General features: G+C 22.5%; 1 protein-coding gene across 4 annotated transcripts in view; it reads right to left on the bottom strand.

The window, feature by feature from the left end:
• The window catches only part of LOC117180088 (putative glutamate synthase [NADPH]), a 276,810-nt gene that overhangs the window by 122,767 nt on the left and 128,571 nt on the right, over positions 1–25,472 (bottom strand). For 3 of the 4 annotated variants that reach the window (XM_033372403.1, XM_033372402.1, XM_033372407.1), the window contains 2 exons: positions 16,792–16,914; positions 9,945–9,947 (listed from right to left, as the gene is read on the bottom strand). In XM_033372403.1, coding sequence (XP_033228294.1) covers positions 9,945–9,947; positions 16,792–16,914 — 126 coding nt within the window. The remainder of the gene's footprint in view (positions 1–9,944; positions 9,948–16,791; positions 16,915–25,472) is intronic. The other variant, XM_033372406.1, reaches the window with a different exon arrangement.

Below are 25,472 nucleotides of genomic sequence, written 5' to 3'. Positions count from 1 at the left end.
AAAAATTGCAAGCGATTTAAAAAAAGAACTTTAATTTATAAGTTTAATTTATTTTCAAGGTGTTTTAAATTACTTTTACTTATTTTAATGGATTTTTACGATATTCAAAGAAAAGATTTAAAGAAATTTCTAAATAAGTTGGTAAACTAAATTAAATTAAACATCAAGGGATTTCACAAGATGTAAATGATTTTATTGAATCTCTAAGGATTTCAAAGATTTTTAGTGATTTAAACGGTATTTTAGAGAACTCTAATGAACAAAATTAATTTAATTTAAATATGGAGAGGATTTTAAATGATTTATACATGTATAATAGATACTTATGATTTTAAAAATGAAAAATTTAAAGGGATTTTTAAGGATTTCAAAAGATTTAAAAAATTTACATCGATTCAAAAGAAGTTTCTGTAAGATTTCCAAAGACTTTTGGAGATTTTTTCTAGAGAACTTTAATAAACAAGTTTATTTTAATTAAGCTTCCAGATATTTTAAATGATTTTTACTCATTTTAATGGATTTTTATGATTTTTAAAGGAAATATTTCAAGGAATTTCTAAAAAAGTTTGTAAAATAAATTAAATTGAAATTAAAGGGATTTCGCCAGATATAAAGGACTTTAATGAATCTCCAAGGATTTCAAGGGATTTAAAATATTTATAGTGATTTAAACTGTATTTTAGAGAACTCTAACGAATAAAATTAATTTAATTTAAATACTGAAGGTATTTCAAATGATTTCTACTCATATAATGGACTTTTGGGATCTTCAAATTAAAGAGTCCAAGGAATTTTAAGCTATTCCAAAGAATTTTAAAGGATTTTCAAAATTTAAAGCGATTTGAAACAATTTTGTAAGATTTCCAGAGATTTTTTAAGCTTTTGTTTAGAGAACTTTAATGTATATGTTTAATTTATTTTCAAAGCATTTTAAATGATTTTTACTCATTTTAATGGATTTTAACGATTTTCGAATAAAAAATGTTAAGAAATTTTGGAATAAGTTTGTAAAATAAATTAAATATCAAGAGATTTCACAAGATGTAAATAATTTTATTGAATCTCCAAGGATTTCAAAGATTTATAGTCATTTAAACGGTATTTTAGAGAATTCTAATAAATAAAATTGATTTAATTTAAATGTGGAGGGAATCTCAAATAATTTCTACTTATATAATGGATACTTACGCTCTTCAAATTAAAGAATCAAAGGAATTTTAAGGGATTTTAAAGTACTATAAAGGAGTTTAAAAATTTCTAGGAATTAAAAAGAATTTTGTAGGATTGTCAATTTAATTTATTTTTAAGCTATTTTAAAGGATTTTTACTCATTTTAATGGATTTTTACGAATTTTAAAACAAAAGATTTCACGAGATTTGTAAAGAATTTTTTTAAAGAAATTAAATTAAATTTTATAGAGTTTTACAAGATATATAGGACTTTATTGAACTCTAAAGAATAAAATTAATTTAATTTAAATACTGAAGGGATTTCTACTTATATAATGGATTTTTACGATCTTCGAATTAAAGAATTCAAGGAATTTTTAGGTATTTCAAAAGAGTTTACAAATTGCAAGCGATTTAAAGAAATTTTGTAGGATTTCCAGAGATTTTTTTTAAAGAACTTTAATGTGTATGTTTCATTTAAATTATTTTCAAGATATTTTAAATGATTTTGACTTATTTTAATTTGATTTAAATATGGAGGGAATTTCAAATGATTTCTACTTATTTAATAGATTCTTACATTTATCAAAAGAAAAACTCAAAGGGATTTTTAATGATTTCAATGGATTTCAAAAATTTCAATCGATTCAAAATAATTTTGTAGGATTTCCAAAGATTTTTAGAGATTTTTCTAGAGAACTTTAATAAACAAGTTCATTTTCATTGATTATCCAGATATTTTAAATGATATTTACTTATTTTAATGAATTTTTACGATTTTCAAAGGAAAGATTTCGGGGGATTCCGAAAGAACTTTATAAAATAAATTTAATTTAATTCAATTTGAATTTCAAGGATTTTCAGAAGATTTAAAGGATTTGTTCTCAGAGTTTGTTCTCAGAGAACATTAAAGAATCAATTTAGTTTAATTTTAGGGTATTTTAAATGATGTTTACTTATTTGAATAGAATTTTTACGTTTTTCACAAGAAAGATTTCAAGGAATTTTAAAGAACTTTGTAAAATAAATTTAATTTAAATAAATTTCAAGATATTATACAAGATGTTAAGGATTCGATAGACTCTGCAAGGCTTTCAAGAGATTTCAAAGATTTATTGTTCTTTAAACGGCATTTGAAAGAATTTAATGATTAGCTTAAATTTGTTATTTTTTTGCTATTTGAATGACTGCTCTAATTTAAATATTGAAGGTTCTTCAAAGGATTTCTACAAATTTGAATGGATTTTTAAAAATTTTTAAAGAAAATATTCCGAGGAATTTTTAAGTATTCGAAAGGATTTTCAGAGAATTCAAGCGTTTAAAAAAAATTTTGTAGAATTTCTAAAAAGATTTCTTGAGATTTTTAGAGAAATCTGGAAAATAAATAATAGATTTTTATGATTTCAAGGGATTTCAAAAGAACTTTTTAAAATAAATTAAATTAAATTTCAAGGGATTTCACATGATTTAAAGGATTTTATTGAATCTCCAAGGATTTCAAGAAAGTTCAAAAGATGTATTTTAAGAACTTTAATGAAATTTTAAAGGATTTTCAGGTATTTCAAAAGAACTTTTTAAAATAAATGAAATTTCAAAGAATTTCAGCAGATTTAAACAATTTTCTTGAATCTCCAAGGATTTTAAGAGATTTCAAAGATTTACTGATTTAAACGGCATTTTAAAGAACTTTAATAAATAAGTTCAATTTGATTCAAATATTGAAGGAATTTAAAATGATTTTTAATTATTTTAATGAACTTTTACAATTTTCAAAGGAAATATTTCAAGGAATTTCTAAATAACCTTGTAAATTAAATTTTAATTTAATTTATTTTCAAGGTATTTTAATTTTTCTTACTAATTTTAATAGATTGTTATAACATATTTCCAAAGGAAACATTTCAAGGGATTCAAAATAATTTCAAGCTGTTAAGACAATTACAAGGAATTTTACAAGATTTAAAGGATTTTATTGAATCTCTAAGAATTTCAAAGGATTTCCAAGATTTCTAGGGATTTGAACTGTTTTTCTTAGAGAAATTTAATAAATATATTAAATTTAATTTATATTTTAGTGATTTCAAATTATTTCTAGAGAACTTAATTCTAGAGAATGAAATTTTGAGGGATTTCTAGTGATTGCTACTTATTTTTAATTAATTTTCACAATTTCCAAAGATTTCAAGGAATTTTAACGAACTTCCAGAGAACTTTAGGGAATAAATTAGATTTTATTTCAAGGGATTTCTACGGATTTTAGCAATTTCAATAAGAATGAAGAAATTAAAAAAAGTCGAGAGATATTAAAGATTTAAAGTTTTTTGGATAAATTTAGAAAATAAGTGAAATTTCAAAGGATTGCTAGCGATTCCAAAGATTTGTAGGGATTTCAACCGTTTTTTATAGAAAATTGGTGAATAAGTTTAATTTAAATTATTTTCAAGGTATTTTGAATAATTTTTACTTATTTTAATAAATGTTTACGATTTTCAAAGGAAATATATGCACGTATTTCAAAAGAACTTTTTAAAATAAATTAAATTAAACTTTAATGAATAAGTTTATATTAAATATTAATGGAATTTGAAATCATTTTGACTTATTTTAATGGATTTTCCTTAGAAATCTTAAAAATCCATTAAAATAAGTCAAAATGATTGAATGACGGAAATCCTTTAGATTATAATCTAAAGGATTTCCGTGTACTTCAAAAATTTCAAGCGATTTAATACAATTTTTTAGGATTTCCAAGCATTTCTAGAGATTTGGTCTTAGGAGATTGTTTGGGTTAAAATTCATTTTTCTTGATAGAAATGGCTTCAAAATTTAATTATTTAGTTGAAAATTAAACTATTTTTGGCTGAGGTTAAATCTCTTTTTTACTTGTAAATTCGACCATTTAGCTGAAAATTCTTACATTCTTTTCTAAATACATTTTTTTGAGTAGAAAATCTAATGTTTTTGTTGAAAATTCGCATTTTTTAAGGAAAATTCAAATATTTTTGGCAGAGGTTAAATCTCTCTTTTTATTTGTTAATTCTACCATTTGGCTGAAAATTTTATCATTTTGTTCTAAATTCATCTTTTTGAGTAGAAAATCTGTTTTGGTTGAAAATTCGCATTTTTTATAGAAAATATAATATTTTTTGATTTGAAATTCGTCTTTCTTTATTGAAAATTAAGTTTTATCTTGAAAATTTAACTGTTTAAAAAAAAGTCTTTTTGTGATAAAAATGTAACTATTTTGTTCAACGTTCATATATTTTGTTGTAAATCCAATAACCATTTGGAAGAAAACTGATTTTTTTGTTGTTGAAAATTCACCTATTTGGTTAAAAATTCTTTTTGTTGATAACGATCTATTTGTTGAAAAATTAATTTTTCAGGCTGATAATTCAACTTTCTTCTAAAAAATTCTACCGTTTTGTTGAAAATTTGTCTTCTTGGACAGAAAATTATTCCTTTTCCAATTAAAATTCCTCATTTATGGTAAAAAAATCATCTTTTTTGGCTAAAAATTCATCTTTCTTAATTAAATTTTTTTTTTGTTTGGAAATTGTAAGTGTCTTTTAAAAAAATTCGCCTTTATGCTTGAAAATCCAACTATTTCGTTAAAAATTCATCTATTTCTTGTAAATTCTTCTCTTTTCATTAGAAAGTGCAATTATTTAGTTTAAAATGCAACCATTTGGTTGAAAATGATTTTATTGTTTAAAATTCGATCATTTGGTTAAAACTTCAACTACTTTGTTGAAAATGCTTTTTTTTCACTAAAACTTCAAATACTTGGTTAAAAATTCTTTTCTTTTTTTTTTAAATTCATCGTTCTTTTTTAAAAATTATTTTATTGCTGTTGAAAATTCAACTTTTCAACTTGATGATTTAACTGTCTTAAAAAAAAAAATCGTTTTTCTGGATTGAAAATGTATTTTTGCAAGTTGAAAATTCAAATATCTGGCTAAAACTTAAATAACTATTCTTAAAATTCGGCTCGTTTGCTTGAAATTTCTTAAATTTTTTGGATGTAAATGCAACTGTTGATTAAAATTTTTTTTTTTTAATTTAACTTATTTATTAGAAATCAATCTGTATTTTGTTAAAAATAAAACTAGTTTGTTGAAAATGCAATATATTTTAACTAGTTGACGAGTTTAACAGTTCAGAAAAAAAGTTAAACCTAGATTTAGAATCCTTCAAATTAAATGACTATTGTTCAAAAATTGAATTAGATTTCAAGTTTATTTTAATTCTGCAAAGAATGATTGAAAATCAATGAGATTTATGTACTCTATATTCCTAAAAAAAATTATGATTTCAGCAATTTAGTATCAAACACTGTTTTATGCTTCATTATCATTAAAAAATTTGATGCGATTTTTTGTGTCCGAGTCCTGCATGTCAATTACTCTGAAAAAATTATTTTTATAAAAATTAAACTTGAATAATTTCTGAAAAAAAATGAAAACAATGTTGAAATTCAGAATATTTCCTACAAAGTTTGATTAAAATAATAAAATCCCATGCAAATAGATAAATAAATAGATAGATCTTTTTAAAAAAATGAAAAACCAGGAGGACATTTTTAAATATATTCCAACACCATGACGTAGCGAATGAAAAGGAGAATACCCATAAACACAAACCTGGTGCGATAAAGGAAAACAAGGAATGAAGGGGGAAAAACAGGCGATAAACGAAAAACCAAAATTTCTACAGTGCGAGCAAATTGCTACCAAAAAGGATGCTACGGATAAATTAGTTTTCAAAAAGATATATAAAAGGGAAAAATCGTTAAATCAATATGTCCTAGGCATTTAGAAGTTTTAGGCAGTCGGCCGACTGCCTAGGCATTCAGTCGGTTTATTTAGGCACTAAAACACAAAAATTTAATATTTATCTAACATTTTATTGTTATTTTCATCTCAATAATGTAATAAACTTTTATAAAATAACAGGAAAACTGATTTTGTCATATATTAAAAAAGACTTTAAATTAAATTCTTTTTTTAAAATGATTATTTAACATTTTGTTATTTTTATCTAAGTACTGAAATAAACTTTTACAAACTAATAGGAAAAATTATTTGATGTCCTGTATTTAAAAAGGCTTTTAATGATAATGTTAAATGGTACATTTAGCAATTTAATAAAAAATAAACAATTATTATTTAATTTAAAGTTAATATTTTCTTGTAATTTGTCATTATTAATTATTAGCAATTTATTATTTAATTACAATAAATAATTTTTTATTCTTTTTTTTATTTAATAATTGTAGGCCTCAAACTCGGTTATGAATTCATCTTTTTTGGTAAAAAATGTTACCTTTTTTCAATAAAAATGCAACTGTCTAGATAAAAATTAAGCCGCTTCGGTTGAAAGTTAATTTTTTGGTTGAAAATTCGACATTCTTCTAGCAAATGTATATTTTCAGACGAAAAAATTCAAAAATTGTGGAAATTTTAACTATCTAGTTGAAAATTAATCTTTATTAGATAAGAATTTAATTATTTTGTTGAAAGTTTGATTTTCTTGGCTAAATCCAAATGATTTGGATTTAAAATAGAAATATTTTTTTGTGTTAAAATATTAACAATTACATCTTGAGTTAAAAATTAATTTTGAGGTTCAAAATTGTACTATTTTCTCTAATATTTTTATAGTTGAAGATTCATAATTTTAGTTAAAATTTTTTTTTGCGGTGAAAAAATTAATTTTTTTAAACTGAAAATTCCACTGTTTTGCAAAATATGGGTTTTTTTCCCCATAAAAATACAACATTCTGACAGAACATTTAACCATTTGGTACAAAATTAAATTGTTTTGTAGAAAATTATTTTTTTTATTCAAAATGTATTCTTTTGAATAAAAACTTTAACTAGCCCATCTTTTTTATTAAAAATGGACCTTTTTAGTTTAAAAATTCGTCTTTTTGGGAGAAAAGTAATCTTCATGATTGAAAATTCAACTATTTGGTTAAAAATTAATGTATTTTGTTGAAAATTAGTTGTTTTTTTTTTTGGTAGAAAATTGAATTTCTGTGTTGAAAATTTTCTGTTCTTTTAATATTTTTTTTAAACTCAAAATTGAACTATTTTGTTAAGAACTCAACTGATTAGTTCAATATTAATTTTTTGCTGAAAATTCAACTATTTTGTAGAGAACTAGTCTTTTCTCATTGAAAATTGAACATTTTGGTGGACAGTTTAACTATTTGGTACAAAATAAAACTTTTTTTGTAAAAAATATGTTTTATTTTTATTAAAAAATTTTTTTCCGAAATGATAATTTAATTACACATTTTTTGTTAAAAATTGATCTTTTCAGTTTAAAAGTACCAATATTTAGTTAGATTTTTTTTAGAAACTAGAACCACATCCATTGTTCAAACTATTTAGATGCAAATTTATGTAATTTGTTCAAAATTGATCTTTTTGGTCGAAAATTAATTTTCTGTGTTGAGAATTACTTTTCTTTTTGATAAAAATTAATTTTCCTAACTGTAAATTTACCTACTTCGTTTAAAACTCAAATGATTGTTTGAAAATTCACTTTTTTGTTGAAAATTCATATTTTTGGCTTAAAAATTTAACTATTTTGTTAAAAACTCAACTTATTGGTTGAAAATTAAACTGTTTATTAAAAAGTTCATTCTTTGATTGAATATTTATTCTCTTAAATGAAAATTCAAATAAACAATTTTTGTCAAAAATTAATTTTTTTTAGTTGAAAAACTCGACTATTTAGTTAATAATTTTTAGAAACTAACATCACGAACATTGTTTAAACTTTAAACTATTTATTTGAAAATGTCTGCAATTTGTTGAAAATTCGTATTTTGAATTACAAATTTCACTATTTTGTTGAAAATTCAACTGTATTATAGAAAACTCCCCTTTTTTTATTGAATATTTAATTCTCTTAAATGAAAATTGAACGAATTTAATTTAGTTGATTAATAACCTCTTTTTTATTTTATAACTATTCTTTAAAAAATCTAGTTAAAAAATTATGCAATTTATTGAAAAGACGTATTTTTGGGAGAAAATTATTTTTATTGGTTAATAATCCAAATTTTTGGTTAAAAATGCATGCATTTTGTTGAAAATTCGTCTTTTTGGGTAGAAAATTAAACAACTGTATTAAAAATTCGTGTTATTTTTGATAAAAACTAATTTGTTTAAACTTAAAATTTAACTATTTTGTTAAAAACTCAACTTATTGGTTAAAAATGAAATTTTTTAATGAAAATTCCTATTTTCGGATTGAAAATTTATTTTTTTAGGAGAAAAATTAGTTTTTTAATGGAATAGTTATTCTCTCAATTGAAAAATTAACTAAACTATTTATGGTTAAAAATGTATTTTTTTTTAGTTTCAAAATTCGACTATTTAGTTTTAAAAATTTATAAACTAGCATCACAATCGTTGTTTAAATTATTTAATTGAAAATGTCTGCAATTTGTTAAGAAATTCGTTTTATTTTTAATAAAATATAAATTTTGAACTGAAAATTTAACTATTTTGTTAATTCTTTAACTTATTTGTAAAAAATGAAATTTTTCTTGAAAATTCAATTGTTTTTTAGAAAATTCGTCGTTTCCACTTGAAAATTCAACACTTTCGTAGAAAATTTAACTATAAATACAAAATTAATCTGTTTTATAGAAAATTCTTCTTTTTTGTAGAAAATTAAACACATGTGTTGAAAATTCATGTTATTTTTTATCAAAATTAATCTGTTTTTACTTAAAATTTAACTATTTTGTTAAAAATTAACTTTTTGTTAAAAGTTTATATTGTCGGGATAAAAATTTAACTTCTCAATAGAAAAATTCGTTTTTTTATTGAATAATTATTCTCTTAAATAAAAATTTAACTTACCTATTTTTGTTTAAAAATTGGACTATTTAGTTAAAATTTGTTAGCAAATTTCTTTTTCATAAACTATAATTTTTGAATTGAAAATTTAACCATTTTAATAATTTAACTTCTTGGTTAAAAATGACATTTTTATTGAAAATTCGACTGTTTTATACAAAAATAGTCGTTTTCACTTGAAAATTCAACACTTTCGTAGAAAATTGAACTATTTAGTGCAAAATAAAATTATTTTTTCGAATTTTTTTTGTATTGAAACTTTCTTCTCTTAAATGGAAAAGTAACTAATTTAATTAATTTATTTGGTTAATAATTGATATTTTTCAGTTTATACATTCCACTATTTAGTTTAAAAATTTAGAAAATATCACATCCATTTTTTAAACTATTTAGCTGAAAATCCACATTATATATTAAAACTTCATATTTTTGGTAGACACTTAATTTTTCTGGATTAAAAATTCTTTTTTTTTTTTGCTTCAAGACTACTAATTTTTTATCGTAAAATTTAACTATTCTGTTAAACATTGACCTGTTTTCTAGAAACATATTTTTTTCGCTTGAAAATCAGTTTTCAAATATATGACATAAAATTATTATTTTTATTATTCTGTAAAAGATTATTTAATTAATTAGATGAAAATAAAAATAAAATGTTAGATATCTATTTGAGAATTGTTCTAAATGTCTCAATAGATCAGGCACTTGGACACTAGTTAAATATTTCGTCCCAAATTCTTCTGAATGCCTAAGACATACAGACTGTAGAGGGAGGCTTTCATCAACTGAAAAAAAAAAACATTCGCCACAAAGTACCTAATTCAGGTGGAAAACACCAAAAAAATAAAATAAAAATAACACACTTAGATTTTCTGAACAACTATTACAACTCACCATCTTCACATAACACCAATGTAGTCAGCACACGGGATAATTGGAAAAAAATGATTTTGAATTAACAAATTGTCCGATTTTCGAAACTTATTCTTTTTCAATCGTTTCATCACATGTAACAAAGGGTAAAGATAATATGCAAGGTTGAAGATACGATACTTAATCACGACAATGAAACGTTAATTTCAGACACACAATGTTATTTTTTGTCGCTGCAAAAAGTGGCAGCTCGTTTCACTTTCCATGGAATTCTGACAATTGAATATGACAATTAGAAAGCAAGGACAATTTTACCTTGAGTTTATCACGAAGGTTTGAAAAACTCGACCGATCGGGTGTACACTTATTTCTGACTTCCAAGATATTTTTTAATATTTCTACAATTCCACGAGATTTCACTGAAAGTAATTTTCATTGAAAGTAATGAAAACTGAAATTCAAATTAAAATACTCAAATTGGAATTCTTTTGAATTTTAAACTATAAAAATTGAAATTAAACCAATTTATAATTCAGAAATTTTTTATGGACGACTGAAATATCCGGAAAAATAAAATTCCCGATTCTGTTAAATTCGTGAATTGGAAAAATTCCCGACAGAAAATTGCTGAATTATAAAATATACAAACTAGAGAATTCCCCAATAAAAAAATTCCCAAATATAAACAATTAAATTTGCTTATAAATAAAACAAATTAATTTAATTATAATTTTAATTACTGTAATAATTTAATTAATTTTATGAGTAAAAAATCTAATTGATTAAATTCGAGAATTTTCTAGTTCGGGATTCTTCTGTCGTTCAATTTTTTATTCAAATGCTCAATAATTTAAACGTATAAAATTGAAGCTTTTAACACTTTTTAATTGAATAATTTAAAATTAAATGCCGATAAATTGCAAAATTTCACATTTTAAACTTTTCTTAACTGAACAGTTTACAGATTTCTGGTTAAAAAATATAAATCCACGCTATCATTTTCAATGCTCTAAATTAAATAATAAATGAACAAATGAGTAAATTATCAAAATTATATCGCTTTAAGCAATTTTAAATTAGAAAACTTGAAAATTTCAAATAGTACTTTTTGAAATATTTGATTTAAAAATTACCGAAATTTGCCCTTAAAGTACAAATATTAGAATTTTAATTGTAAGTCCTCTTAAAATCAACAATTGTCAAATTGTTATTTATACGTCAAAATAAGAAATTTAACTAATTTTCATTCAAGTTTAAAGACACTCTGAAATTTTAAAGATTTACGGCTTTCTATTTAAAATAATTGAGTTTCAAATTGTTTAGTCTTGCATATTTAGTTTATAATTACTCGTTTTAAATAAACAGTCAAATATTTCTAAACATTGAAAAAATCTTCTTTTGAAATAATGGAATATTTTAGACTTAAACAATAATTGACAGGATATTTAATTAAATGAAAGCGTTTAATTATGAATATAATTATGTTTAATTATTCTAAAAAAAGAAAAATCTCAATCCACAAAATTTTTTTAGAGTAGATTTTTCGTAAATATAATAATAAAATAACTAGGTAATATGGCCAATTAAAAAAATGTTGTAAGATTTTAATATTTTCAGTTTTATAAAATAGAGACTGCTTTACAAAAACTGAAAATATTCCAAATCTTGCCAAATTATCAAAATCAAGGCATATTGTAGTTACAGAAAAAAAATATTGGCGATTTTTGCTGCTAAGCTTAGAGATTAACGAAATTATTTTTAAACCTTCATTTAATTCAGAGTCTGAACAATTAAATTGTAAAACTCATCTATTTTTTAAAGGTAAATTTTGATTATTCTCAGAAAAATGAATTTTGTTTTTGTTATTAAAAACCAATTTTTTAAACTGAATATTTAACTATTACATTTTTTATTGAGAATGATCTTTTTGGTGGTAAATTCATGTTTTTTTTTAGTTCAAAATTCAAATATTCAGATGAAAATTCAATTTATCGTTAAAAATTTAACTATTTTTTTGGACATTCCTTTTGTTTTGGTAGAAAATTAAAGTTTGTCACTAAAAGTTAATCTTTTTTAGTTGAAAATTCTCCTCTTTTAGTTGAATTCCACTGTTTTTATTTCAGAAGAAAAATATTTTTTGTTTGGGATATCTCATTTGTTTGAAAATTCAACAATTTGGTTAAAATTTCAACTATTTGTTTGAAACATTGATTTTTTAATTTAGAATTTTAATATTCAATTTTTTGTTGAAAGTTGATCCTTTTTAGTTCAAAATTCAAATATTCGGTTAAAAATGCAACTACTTATTTGAAAATTCAACTTCTTGCTTGAAAGTTGAACTAATGTGTTAAAAATTTATTTTTTGTTTTAAAAAATTCAACTATTGAATTAAAAATTCTTTTTTTTGTTGTTGTAAGAACAAATTTTTTCATGAAATATTTCACTATTTCACTTTTTGTTTAAAATTGATCTATTTTCCTTGAAAATTAGTCTCTTTGGTGTAAAATTAATAATCTTGATTGAAACGTTATCTTTTTGCTTAAAAGTGTATTTTGTGTTGTTTAATTATTTAACATTTTATTTTTAGTGGTAAAATCTTGCTTAGTTAAGAAATAAAATATTTCGAAGAAAATTCATTTTAAAGTTGAAAATTTAGCTATTTTGCTGGAAATTCCTTTATTTGTAGTTAAAAATGCATCATTTTTCTAGAAAGTTCATCTCGACGGTTGAAAATGTAACTATTTTGTTGAGAATGATTTGTTTTTGTAAAAACCAAATTTTTTAAATTAAATATTAAACTATTTCATTTTTTAGTTGAAAATTCATTCATTGAATTAAAAATTGATCTTTTTTAGTTGAAAATTAATGTATTTTCTTGAAAAATCAACGTTTTCTAGTACATTTTCTGTTGATCCTACGAATTTTAGGAGATTTCATTAAGTGCACACCTGATGTCTTGTCAATTCCTCGATTTTTTATCTTTTTAAACAGAATTTCTCATTTTCCTGCATGTGTGTAATAAACAGGGTGAACGCATTAATCGAGAAAAAAATTGCCGTGGTTTTTCCGGGTTGGAAATTTTTTTTAAAGTCCCTTGAAATTAAAAGATAGAAAATATTGAAGCTAAAATTGTCTTTCACTCAATGTTAGAGTAACTAAACCGAAAATTAAAACACTTGAAGCAGCTTTTAAGAATTTCCAATTGAACAATTTTAAATTAAATGTCGTTAAACTGCATAAACTTTTATAATTTATACAGTTAAAAGATTGAAAATAAAAAAATACACGCTATCATTTTAATGTTCTAAATGGAAACATAAATAAAAAACTAGGTCAATTTTGTAATAATTTTATTTTAAGCAATTCCAAGTTAGGAACATTGAAAATTGAACGATTCATTCAAATGAATTATTGTTCAATTGTTATTTACAGGTCAAAAATTCTTTTTCTTTTAAAATCTTTTTAATATATAAAAATAATTTTTTTTAAATAAAAAATAATGTTGTCCTTTTTTTGGAACCTTTTAAAATCCTTAAGAAGCTTCAAAAATCTACATTTTTTAAAAGCTTTTTTAGAACCTTTTCAAATTTTAAATTATTTATATTTTTTTCAAAACTTTGAAATATTTTTAACATGATTTGACTTTTTTCTACAATTTTTTTTTAATTCTGCAAAATTAAAAAAATGCTTTACAATCTTTTTTGACAATTTTGGAAATCTTTGAAAATTATGTAAATAATATAATATTGAAATTAAGTTTCAGAAACTTTCGAAATGCTTAAAACGCTTCTAGATTTTTTGTTCAACATTTTAAAAAAAATCTACATTCTGTTTTAAATTTATCAACGTCTTTTAAAATATATTTTAAGTATTCTCTTAAAATTACTTTTGCAAACAAAACAAAAAATCATAAAAAATCTAAATTTTGTTTTACATATTACATACAAATTCAGCAATTTTCCACTTGAGGTAATAAAAACTGAGCTTTAAATGAAATCACTCAAAGTGGAACTGTTAAATTTTGAACTTTTAAAATTGAAATTTAAAAGTTTTTAATTAAAGAATTTTGTATTATAATGCTCAATAATTTACGCGTATAAAATTGAAGGTACTAACATTTTTAATAAATAAAAAAATATAAATCCACATTATCATTTTCAAACCTCTAAGTTAAAAAATCTCGAGAAATCTAGAAGTTGTTTTACATTGGTTTTAAATTAAAAATTATTTTGGAAATTTTTACAGAACTTCTAAATATCTGTCAAAATGAATTGAATTTTTTCTACAATTTTTGGAAAATCCTGCAAATTTTAGAAAATTTCTTTATAATTTGGATGTATAAATAAAAATTGAACATTTATTATTTGTAGGCGAAATTTGGGTAATTTTAAGAGATATGTAGAAGTTTTGAAAAGATTCAAACTTAATCTAAAACTTGAAATGATTTAAAGTCATTTAAAAGAACTGTGTTAACATTTTTTTCAGAACTTCTAAATATATTTTTAAATTTGTCGAAATTTTCCTATAATTTTTGAAAACCCTGCAAATTAAAAAAAAAATCCTGAAAATCTTCCATGTTCTTTGATAATTTTTTTAATCTCTTAAAATCTTCTTAAACTTTGAAAGGCTTCAAAAGAATAAAAACATTTTCTTAAGATTCCTAGGAAAATTAAAAATAATTGTTCATTGTGAAAAATTATTTTTAGAGCAGATTTAAAAAGTATTTCAAATATTTAAACAAAATTTTCATAAAATATTCTAGAAGATTTTAAGAAATTTTTCTAAAATTTGCTTGATAATTTTTAATCTTTTAAAAACTCCTAAATATCCCTTAAAATTACTCAAATTTTTTCTACAAATGTTCATTTGTAAATTATACATAACAATTTTAAAATTTCACTTGAAAATTAAGCATTTTTCAAATAATTTATTTTTTTTATATTTACAGTTGATAAAATAAAATTATTTTTTATCAAAAAATTTCAACTTCAAATGCTTTTAATTTTTAATTGTTTAAATCCTCAAAACTGCACTTTAATTATTTATAATTTAATTATTTTTAAGCCTTTAAAACTGCATTTTAAAATTCTTTAAATTAAAACGTATGCTTAAAAATTAAAAATCTAAAATGAAAAATTTTTGAAGTGAAACATTTTCAAATGAAGCATTATAAACTGAATGATATAATGATTTATAAAAATCACAATTTAACAAATTATTTAAAAAACGATTGAAATCAAAGTTGGAATACATTTTTATTCTAAAAATTTTGTAAAAGTCCTTGTTCAAAAATAAATGCTTGGTTGAAAGTTTAACTATATATTTAAAAATAATCTTCTGTGTGAAAAAAAGCTTTTAGATTGATATTTTTTGTCGAAATTTCATTTTTTTTTTAAATTTATCATTTTAGTTGAAAATATATCTCTTTTGTGGAAAATTGTACTATATTGTTAAAAATTCGATGTTTCTATTGACTTCTTGTTTGAAAATTTAACCTTTTTTATTAGAAAATCAACTGTTTAGGTCTAAATTAATTTGGCTTAGTTGAGGATGCAAAAATTCGGTAGAAAATTAAACTATTAGGTTAAAAATTAAGTTTCTCGTTAAAAATTCATATTTTTGGTTTATACTTAACTTTACTTGGTAGAAAATGAAAAATTTTATTAAAAACTCATGTTTTTCGTTTGAAAATTCAACCGATGAAAATTAATAATTTTTGTTTAAAAATCCAACTTTGTTTTTAAAAATTAATCTTTTTCTCATTCATAATTTTAGTTGAAACTGCATCTCCTTTGTGAAAAATTGAACCATTTTGTTGAAAATTCGTATTTTCTATTGACTTTTTGGTTTAAAATTCATACTTTTTGATTAAAAAAGCAACTGCTTAGGTCTACATTAATTTGTGTTTATTTAAGGATGCAACAATTTGGTAGAAAATTAAATTATTCACTGGAAAATGAAGTTTTTTGGTGAAAATTCATATTTTTGGTTTATACTTAACTTCATTAGGTACAAAATTAACATTTTTGTTAAAAAATCATATTTTTTGTTTAAAAAATTAACCGATGAAAATTAATCTCTTTTAGTTAAAAATTAATATATTTGAAATCAAATAAGTTAAAAATTAAATATTTTAGACTGAAACAATATTTTAAATTTAATAAAATCCTTTAATTAAGAATATATTATTGTGAAGTTATTTTTAAGTTGAAAATAGTTTATAAACTTTCAGTCACACATTCACATTTGTTTAATGTCTAAGACTTTTATATTGAAACCATTCAAGTTTTAAAATTAAAATCGGATAATTCTTATATTTTGAACTGGTTCAAAAACGTTTTGTCCAATCGTTTTTGTTCACTTTTTATTACTTGAAGTACAGATAAATTTAAAAAATTTATTTATTTATCAAATAAAAATGTTTTTTAACCCAAAATTTTCAACATCAAAGGCTTTTATTTTTTATTTGATCAGGTCTTTAAAAAAGCATTTAAAAATTCTTTAAATTAAAAATGTAAGCTTAGAAATACAATCCACTAATTAATAAAAAACAGTTAAAATCGAACGTGGACAGATTTTTCGTCTACAAATTTGTAAAATTTCCGATTAAAAAAAAAAAAAAAATCACTGTTATTTTCCGGTTTCCCGGTTCAGCGGCCACTGATTTCAAAGTGACTGACTAGATTTTTCTTCTGAAAAATTAAAAAATTCAGCGTCCACCCGGAATAAAGTTTATAAATTTGAACGGCAGAGAATGTGAAAGAAATTCTCTTTAAAAAGAGTGGATAGATTTGAAAGTAAAATTTCCAGGGCTGACAAACGATGAATTCGAAATGAAAATGGATTCGAATTGAAATGACGAGTATACCTGCTCCTTGAGCCATTTGGAATGAGGCCTGCTCTTGGCGATTTTCAACTTAAGCTCCACGTCTTGAATGATTTGCTTTTCCTCGGTGTCGACGAGCAACATTCTGCCGGGCTTCAAGCGACTCTGTAAATAAAATGAGTTTGGAATGATCGTCATTGAACATTTGGTCCGTTCGATCGACATTCATACGACAGCACTGGATGATGACGGTCCTACTCCTCTAATACAAACCTAGTCCCTAAATGATAAATAATATACATCACATATGACATGATCAAAAAATAAATAAAATACAATATGATTCGCTATTGCGCAGACTAGAATACAATTAATTCAAAAATACTGGTGGATTAGGAGAGAACAAAAAAAAAAAAAAAAAAATGACATTCTGTCTTTACCGAAATGCTGCCCGTGTTGCCTTGGACGTCGACGGAATTCTCGCTTGATGCAACGTAAAAACAGAATACCAGTAAGTACAAATGCTGCTTCTTTTAATTTTAATCATGCTTCCCCAAATAATCACTTTCACACCTTTCTCCTTCGAGGATCCGAAAGATATCCTGCCGGATGCCAAGGTGATTTTTTGAGGATGATAAAAACCAGGGTGCCGATTCTCCGGGCGAATTCCAAATTAAAAATTTACCAAAGAATTATTTAATAATTCAAAATCACTTACTTTATCTACTTACAGATTGAAGAATTGATTGATTAAACGAATACAATTAAAATCTCTACTTTTTCTCTCTGACAATTGTTTAATTTCGAGGAAAAGTTTTCGCAACTTTTTTAGTTGAATAAATGTCCCGATCGGATAGACACCCTGTAAATGAAAAAATATAGCGAACAGGGTGGCCGCAAAACATAATTTTCGAAATTCCCTGATTTTTATCTCACTAAGTTTTCTTTTTTCCTTATCCTTAATATTTAGAGATAAAAAATTATAATTTTTCAACATTTTTAATAATGATTTTTTTATCAATAGAATAAACAAATTCTTTATTCAAATTTATAAATAATTTATTGTTATCAGGACTGCCACAGCTTCATTTACTTGGAAAAGCATTAAACAATTCCAGTTAAATTCAAAAAATTCAAATGAATTGAAAATAAATCAAGAATATGAAAAAATGTTTTGGTTTTAGTAAGTGTGAAACAAAATCTATCGGATTGAGTAGAATTGAGAGCATTTAGAAGAATTCAAATGAATTAAAGTAAATTTCAATAAATATTTGAAAATCTCTTTAAAATAAATATATAATAAAATATTATAAAATCCCATGAAATTTTATAAAATTCCCTGAAATAATTGAAAATTTTATTATATCTGTTGGCATCTTCCGAAATTCTTTAAAATCACTTTGAAAATTTTAAGTCTCTTTAAAATGACATAGAATCTTTTAAAATACCTTAAAATGTTTCAATTTTTTAAAGCTTAAATCTTACGAATCCTTCATTTTTTGCGAATAAAGTCTTTGAAATCCATTATAATATTATAAAATCTCGTGAAATTACATGAAATCATCAGAAATCTTATAAAATACCTGGGAGACTTTTAAAAATTTTACAACCATATAAAATCGTTCCATATCCTCTGGAATTTTGTGAAAAATTTTTTAAATTCTATGAAATTGATATAAAACCCTTTAAAATCATACAAATCTTTGAAAACCCTTCGAAATTTTAAAATCTTTTCAAAATGCCTGGGAATTTTTTTAAATATCCTAAAATATTTAAAATCCTTTGAAATCCTTTCAAATCAAATAAAAATTCCCTGAAATAATTAAAATCCTTTAAAATCTTTTAAAATCCATTGAATTTTTGTAAAGAGCTTTAAAATTCCTTCGAATCGTTTAAAATAATCTCAAATATTTTCAATCCTTCAAAATCTTTTGAACTCCCTTTCAATTTTTTAAAGCTCTTGAAAATTACTTGGAATTTAAAAAAAATATCCTTTAAAATATGCTTTGAAGCTTTTTTAAATTATTGAAAAATTCCTAGTAATATTTTTAAAAATCCTAAAATCTTTTTAAAATTCCAAAAAGTTTGGAAATACCTTAAAATATTTGATATCCTACGAAATCCTTTAATTATTGTGATTAAATTCTTGAAAATCCCTTTGAATTTTTTATATCTCTTGAAAATTCCCATGAATATTTTTAAATATCTCAAATTCTTTGAATTCTTTTGAAATCCCTTTCAATTTTTTAAAGCTTACGAAAATTAATTGACATTTTCTTAATTACCCTAAAATTTTTTAAATTCTTTGATCTCATTTCAAAGGATTCCAATCAATTGAATATTCCATGGAATATTTTTAAATATTCTCAAATCTTTGAAAAATAAATTAACATTTTTTTCGGAATGCCTTAGAATATTTAAAAATATTTGAAATCCTACGAAATCTTTTATTTCTTGTGAATAAATTCTTTAAAATCTATTATAATATAACAAAATTCTGTGAAATTACATGAAATTCTATCAAATACCTTGAAATCTTTTAAAATATGTATGCTAAAACCTTATAGATCTTACAAAATTGTTGCATATCCTCCGAAATTTTAGAAAATTCTTAAAAATCCTATGAAATTTGTTTAAACACTTTTAAAATCATTCAAATCCTTGGCAATACCTTGAAATTTTTTCAAATATCCTAAAATATTTCAAATAATTTGGAAAACTTTTGAAAATTACTTGGCATTTTTTTTAATTCCCTACAAACTTTTAAATTCTTTGAAATCACTTCGAATTATTTGAAATTATTTTGAAATCCCTTAAAACTTTTAAAAGCTTTTGAAAATTTCTTAGATTTTTTAAAAACACTCCAAAACCTTTAAAAATTTAATGAAGGCCTTTTAAATTATTCAAATCATTTGGAAATTCCTTAGCATATTTTTAAATATATTCTAAAATCATTCGAATTCTTTAAAATATTTGGAAAAACATTAAAATATTTTAAATCCTATGAAATCCGTCAGAAATCTGATAAAATCCTTTGGAATATTTTTTAAATATCCTAAAATCTTAAAAATTCTTTAAAAAACGTTGGAAATACCTTAAAATATTTGAAAGTTTTTTAAATCCTACAAAATCCCTCAATTCTTGTAAATAAATTCTTTGAAATCTATTAGTAATATACCTTGATTGAATTCAAATTCTTAGAAATTCCTTACCAATTCTAAAAACTCTTGAAAATGTCTTTGAATCTTTTGAAGTATCACAAAACCTTATAGATTATTTCTAAAAACACCATGAAAGATTTTTTAAATCCCTTAAAATCATTCAAATACTTAGAAATTCTTTAGAAACTACTTGAAAGTTTTAAGGTCTCCTGAAATTGTCTTGGAATCTTTTTTAAATATGCTAAAACCTTATTCTATAAAATAACATCTTCCGAAATTCTATTAAATTCTTCAAAACCCATGAAACATTTTTTTAAATCCCTTAAAAATCATTCAAATCTTTAGAAATCCTTTAAAAAATTTTTAATATTATGAAAATATCTTGGCATAATTAAAGTATCCGAAAACTTTATAGATTCTACAAAAGAACATCTTCCGAAATTCTTTTAATTTCTTCAAAACCCCATGAAAGATTTTCTAAATCCCTAAAAATCCCTTTAAAAAATTTTTAATCTCTTGAAAATGTCTTGGCGTATTTAACACTTGCTAAAACCTTAAAGATTGTATAAAATAACATATTGCGAAATTCTAGTAAATTCTTCAAAACCCCATAAAAGTTTTTTTAAATCCTTTAAAATCATTTAAATTATTCAAAATCCCTTTACAGTTTTAAAATCGCTTGAAAATGTCTCGGCGTAATTAAAATATAAAATCTTATAGATTCTGTAAAATATCTTCCGAAATTCTATAAAAAATGTTTAAAACCCCATGAAAAATTTTGTAAATCCCTGAAAAGCATTAAAATCCTAAGAAATTCCTCAGAAATTCTTTACCGATTTTAAAATTTCTTAGAATCATTTAAAAGGACATCTTCCGAAATTCTATTAAATTTTTCAGAACCCCATAAAAAGATGTTTAAATCCCTTAAAATAATTAAAATCCTCAGAAATTCCTTTACAAATTTTTATTTGTTCGAAAATATTTTGGAATCATTTAAAATATCATAAAAGCTTGTAAATTCTATAATATAACACCTTCCGAAATTCTATTAAATTCTTCAAAACCCCATAAAAATTTTGTTAAATCCCTTAATATCATTCAAATACTTAAAAGTTCCTTAACATTTTTTAAATCTCTTGAAAATGTCTTCGTTTATTCAAAATATACTAAAACTTTATAAATTCTATAAAATAACCTATTCCAAAATTCTATTAAATTCTTTAAAACACCATGACATTTTTTAAATCCCCTAAAATCATTTAAACCCTAAGATATTCCTCAGAAATTCTTTAACGTTCTTAAAATTTCTTAAAAATGTCTTAGGATCTTTTAAAAGGACATCTTCCGAAATTTTATTAAATTTTTCAGAACCCCATAAAAAGATGTTTAAATCCCTTTAAATCATTACAATCCTTAGAAATTCCTTAGAAACTGCTTAAAAGTTTTTAAATCTCTTAAAATTTCTTGCATTATTTAAAATATCCTAAAACTTTGTAGATTCTATAAAATAATATCTTCCGAATTCTAGTAAATTCTTGAAAACCCCATGAAAAATTTTGTAAATCCCTTAAAATCATTAAAATACTTAGAAATGCTTTATAAACTACTTGAAAGTTTTTAAATCTCTTGAAAATTTCTTAGAATATTTAAAAATATACTAAAACCTTATTCTATAGAATATCATCTTCAAAAATTCTAGTAAATTCTTCAAAACCCCATGAAATTTTTTTTAAATCCCTTAAAATCATTTAAATCCTTAGAAATTCCTTAAAAGTTTAAAAATCTCTTGAAAATGTCTTGGTGTATTCAAAATATACTAAAACTTTATAAATTCTATAAAATAACATATTCCGAAATTTGATTAAATTCTTTAAAACACCATGACATTTTTTTTAATCCCCTAAAATCATTTAAATCCTAAGATATTCCTCAGAAATTCTTTAACGATCTTAAAATTTCTTAAAAATGTCTTAAGATCTTTTAAAAGGACATCTTCCGAAATTTTATTAAATTTTTCAGAACCCCATAAAAAGATGCTTAAATCCCTTTAAATCATTACAATCCTTAGAAATTCCTTAGAAACTGCTTAAAAGTTTTTAAATCTCTTAAAATTTCTTGCATTATTTAAAATATCCTAAAACTTTGTAGATTCTATAAAATAATATCTTCCGAATTCTAGTAAATTCTTGAAAACCCCATGAAAAATTTTGTAAATCCCTTAAAATCATTAAAATACTTAGAAATGCTTTATAAACTACTTGAAAGTTTTTAAATCTCTTGAAAATTTCTTAGAATATTTAAAAATATACTAAGTAAATATACTAAGTAAATTCTTCAAAACCCCATGAAATTTTTTTTAAATCCCTTAAAATCATTTAAATCCTTAGAAATTCCTTAAAAGTTTAAAAATCTCTTGAAAATGTCTTGGCATATAAAGATATCCTAAGACATTAAGGATTCTATAAAAAAAACATCTTTCGAAATTCTATTAAATTCATGAAACCCCCAGGAAATTTGTTTTAAATGACTTTTAAATGAATATTTTCTGAAAGTTTAGAAATTTCTTCAAAACCCCATTAAAAAATCTGTTAAATACCTTGATTAAATTTAAATCCTTAGAAATTCATAAAAAATTCTAAAATCTCTTGGAATCTTTTTAAATATCATAAAACCTTAGATTCTATAAAAAATCAGGTCAGAAGCAAAAATCTTCCGAATTATATTAAATTTTTCAAAACCCCATGAAAGATTTTTTAAATCCCTTTAAAAAATTTTTAATCTCTTGAAAATGTCTCTGCGTATTTAACACTTACTAAAACCTTATAGATTCTATAAAATAACATATTCCGAAATTCTATCAAATTCTTTAAAACCCCCATAAAAGTTTTTTTGAATCCCTTGAAATCATTTTAATTCCTAAAAATACCTTTAAAGTTTTAAAATCTCTTTAAAATGTCTTGGCGTATTTAAAATATCCTAAAACCTTATAGATTCTGTAAAATAACATCTTCCGAAATTGCATAAAATTCTTTAAAACACCATGAACATTTTTTTAAATCACTTAAAATAATGCGAACACTTAGAAATTCCTCAAAAATTCTTTACCGATTTTAAAATCTCTTAGGATCTTTTTAAATGACATCTTTCGAAATTCTATTTAATTCTTCAGAACACCATAATAAAATTTTTAAATCCCATAAAATCATTTAAATTTTCAGATATTCCTGAACAATTCTTAAATCGTTCGAAAAAGTCTTGGAATCTTTTAAAATATCCGGAAACCTTATAGATTCTATAAAATAACATCTTCTGAAAATCTAGTAAATTTGTCAAAACCCCATGAAAATTTGGTAAATCCCTTGAAATCATTAAAATCTTTAGAAATTCCTTAGAAGCTACTAAAAAATTTTTAATCGTTTGAAAATTTCTTGGGGTATTTAAAATATCCTAAAACCTTAAATAAAATATTCTGAAAATCTAATAAATTCTTCAAAATCCTATGGCAAATTTTGTAAATCCCTTTAAATCATTCAAATCCTCAGATACTCCTTAACTTTTTTGTAATCGTTCGAAAATATCTTGGAATCTTTTAAAATATCATAAAAACTTGTAGATTCTATTAAATTACATCTTCCGAATTCTAGTACATTTTCCAGAACCCCATAAAAAGTTTGTTTAAATCCCTTAAAATCATTTAAATCCTTAAAAATTCCTTAAAAGTTTAAAAATCTCTTTAAAATGTCTTGACGTATTTAAAATATCCTGAAACCTTATAGAAAATATTAAATAACATCTTCTAAAAATCTAGTAAATTTTTCAAAACCCCATGAAAATTAAGTAAAACCATTAAAATCCTTAGAAATTCTTTAGAAACAACTTAAAAGTTTTAAAATCTTTTGAAAATTTCTTGGGTTATTTAAAATATTCTAAAATTTTGTAGATTCTATAAAATAACATTTTCTAAAAATCTGATAAATTGTTCAAAACCACATGAAAATGTGGTAAATCCCTTAAAATCATTAAAATCCTTAGAAACAACTTAAACGTTTTAAAATATCTTGAAAATTTCTTGGATTATTTAAAATATCCTAAAACCTTGTAGATTGTATAAAATAACATATTCCGAAATTCTTTTAATTTCTTCAAATTCCCATGAACAATTTTTTGAATCCCTTAAAATCCTTCGAAATTCTCTAAATGTCTTGTTGTACTTAACTCATGCTAAAACCTTATAGATTCTATAAAATAAAATATTCCGAAATTCTATTAAATTCTTCAAAACCCCATTAAAGCTTTTTTAAATCCCTTAAAATCATTTAAATCTTTAAGAATTCCTTAAAAGTTTTGAAATCTCTTTAATATGTCTTGGCGTATTTAAAATATCCTAAAATCTTATAGATTCTATAAAATAACATCTGGCAAAATTTAATTAAATTCATATCCTTAGAAATTCCTTAGAAACTACATAAAAGTTTTAAAATCTCTTGAACATTTGTTGGAACCTTTTTAAAGCTCTTGAAAAATCCTTGGATGTTTTAAAAATACCAATTAAAAATTCTTCGGAGTCTTTTAAAATATCAGAAAATATTTCCAATCCTTTGAAACTCCAATCTCTTGCAACTTTTAAAAACTCTTGAAAATTACATGAAATTAAAAAAAATGTTCCTTTTTATTGCTTATTTTTCGACAGATTTCGCTAAAATAATTTAATATTCTCGCATTTTGAATTAAATCTAGAATCAATCTTATGAATTCTTTAAAATATTTTTGAAATAATTTCTTGCATTCGTTTTAAATCGTTTAAATATTTGAAATCTTTTTGAAATCTTCTAAAAAATTTTGAAATCGTTTTCAATCTTTGAAATTCCAGAAGTATTTTTATAATTCCTCATGGATTCTTTGAAATTTTTCTAAAACATTTCAGAAATATTTTGTAGTGGTTTGAAATCACTCAAATTATTGAAATATTTCTAATTATTTCATATCATTTTGAAATCTTGAAGTTTCTGTAAAATCTTTGAGAAATATTTTAGAAGGTTTTAAAAGTTTTGTAAAATCTGTGAAATCCTTGAACTTTTTGAGAAAATTTAAAAAATCTTTCTTTAATATTTGTTTGAGATAACAGTTGTGCTCGTTTGGAATCATTGACATCTTTTAAATTTTTCCAAATTTGTTGAACTTTTTGAAATAATTTAAAATATTTGAAATATTTTGAAATAATTGAAATCTGGTACACTTTGAAATCTTTTAGTATCTCTTGCAACTTTTAAAAACTCTTGAAAATTACATGAAATTAAAAAAAAATGTTCCTTTTTATTGCTTATTTTTCGACAGATTTCGCTAAAATAATTTAATATTCTCGCATTTTAAATTAAATCTAGAATCAATCTTATGAATTCTTTAAAATATTTTTGAAATAATTTCTTGCATTCGTTTTAAATCGTTTAAATATTTGAAATTTTTTTGAAATCTTCTAAAAAATTTTGAAATCGTTTTCAATCTTTGAAATTCCAGAAGTATTTTTATAATTCCTCATGGATTCTTTGAAATTTTTCTAAAACA

This window comes from Belonocnema kinseyi, chromosome 9, assembly GCF_010883055.1.
Source record: "Belonocnema kinseyi isolate 2016_QV_RU_SX_M_011 chromosome 9, B_treatae_v1, whole genome shotgun sequence".
Lineage (NCBI taxonomy): Eukaryota > Metazoa > Arthropoda > Insecta > Hymenoptera > Cynipidae > Belonocnema > Belonocnema kinseyi.
The sequence above is the reverse complement of the archived record's forward strand: the minus strand, read 5'-3'. Positions and strand labels throughout refer to the sequence as shown.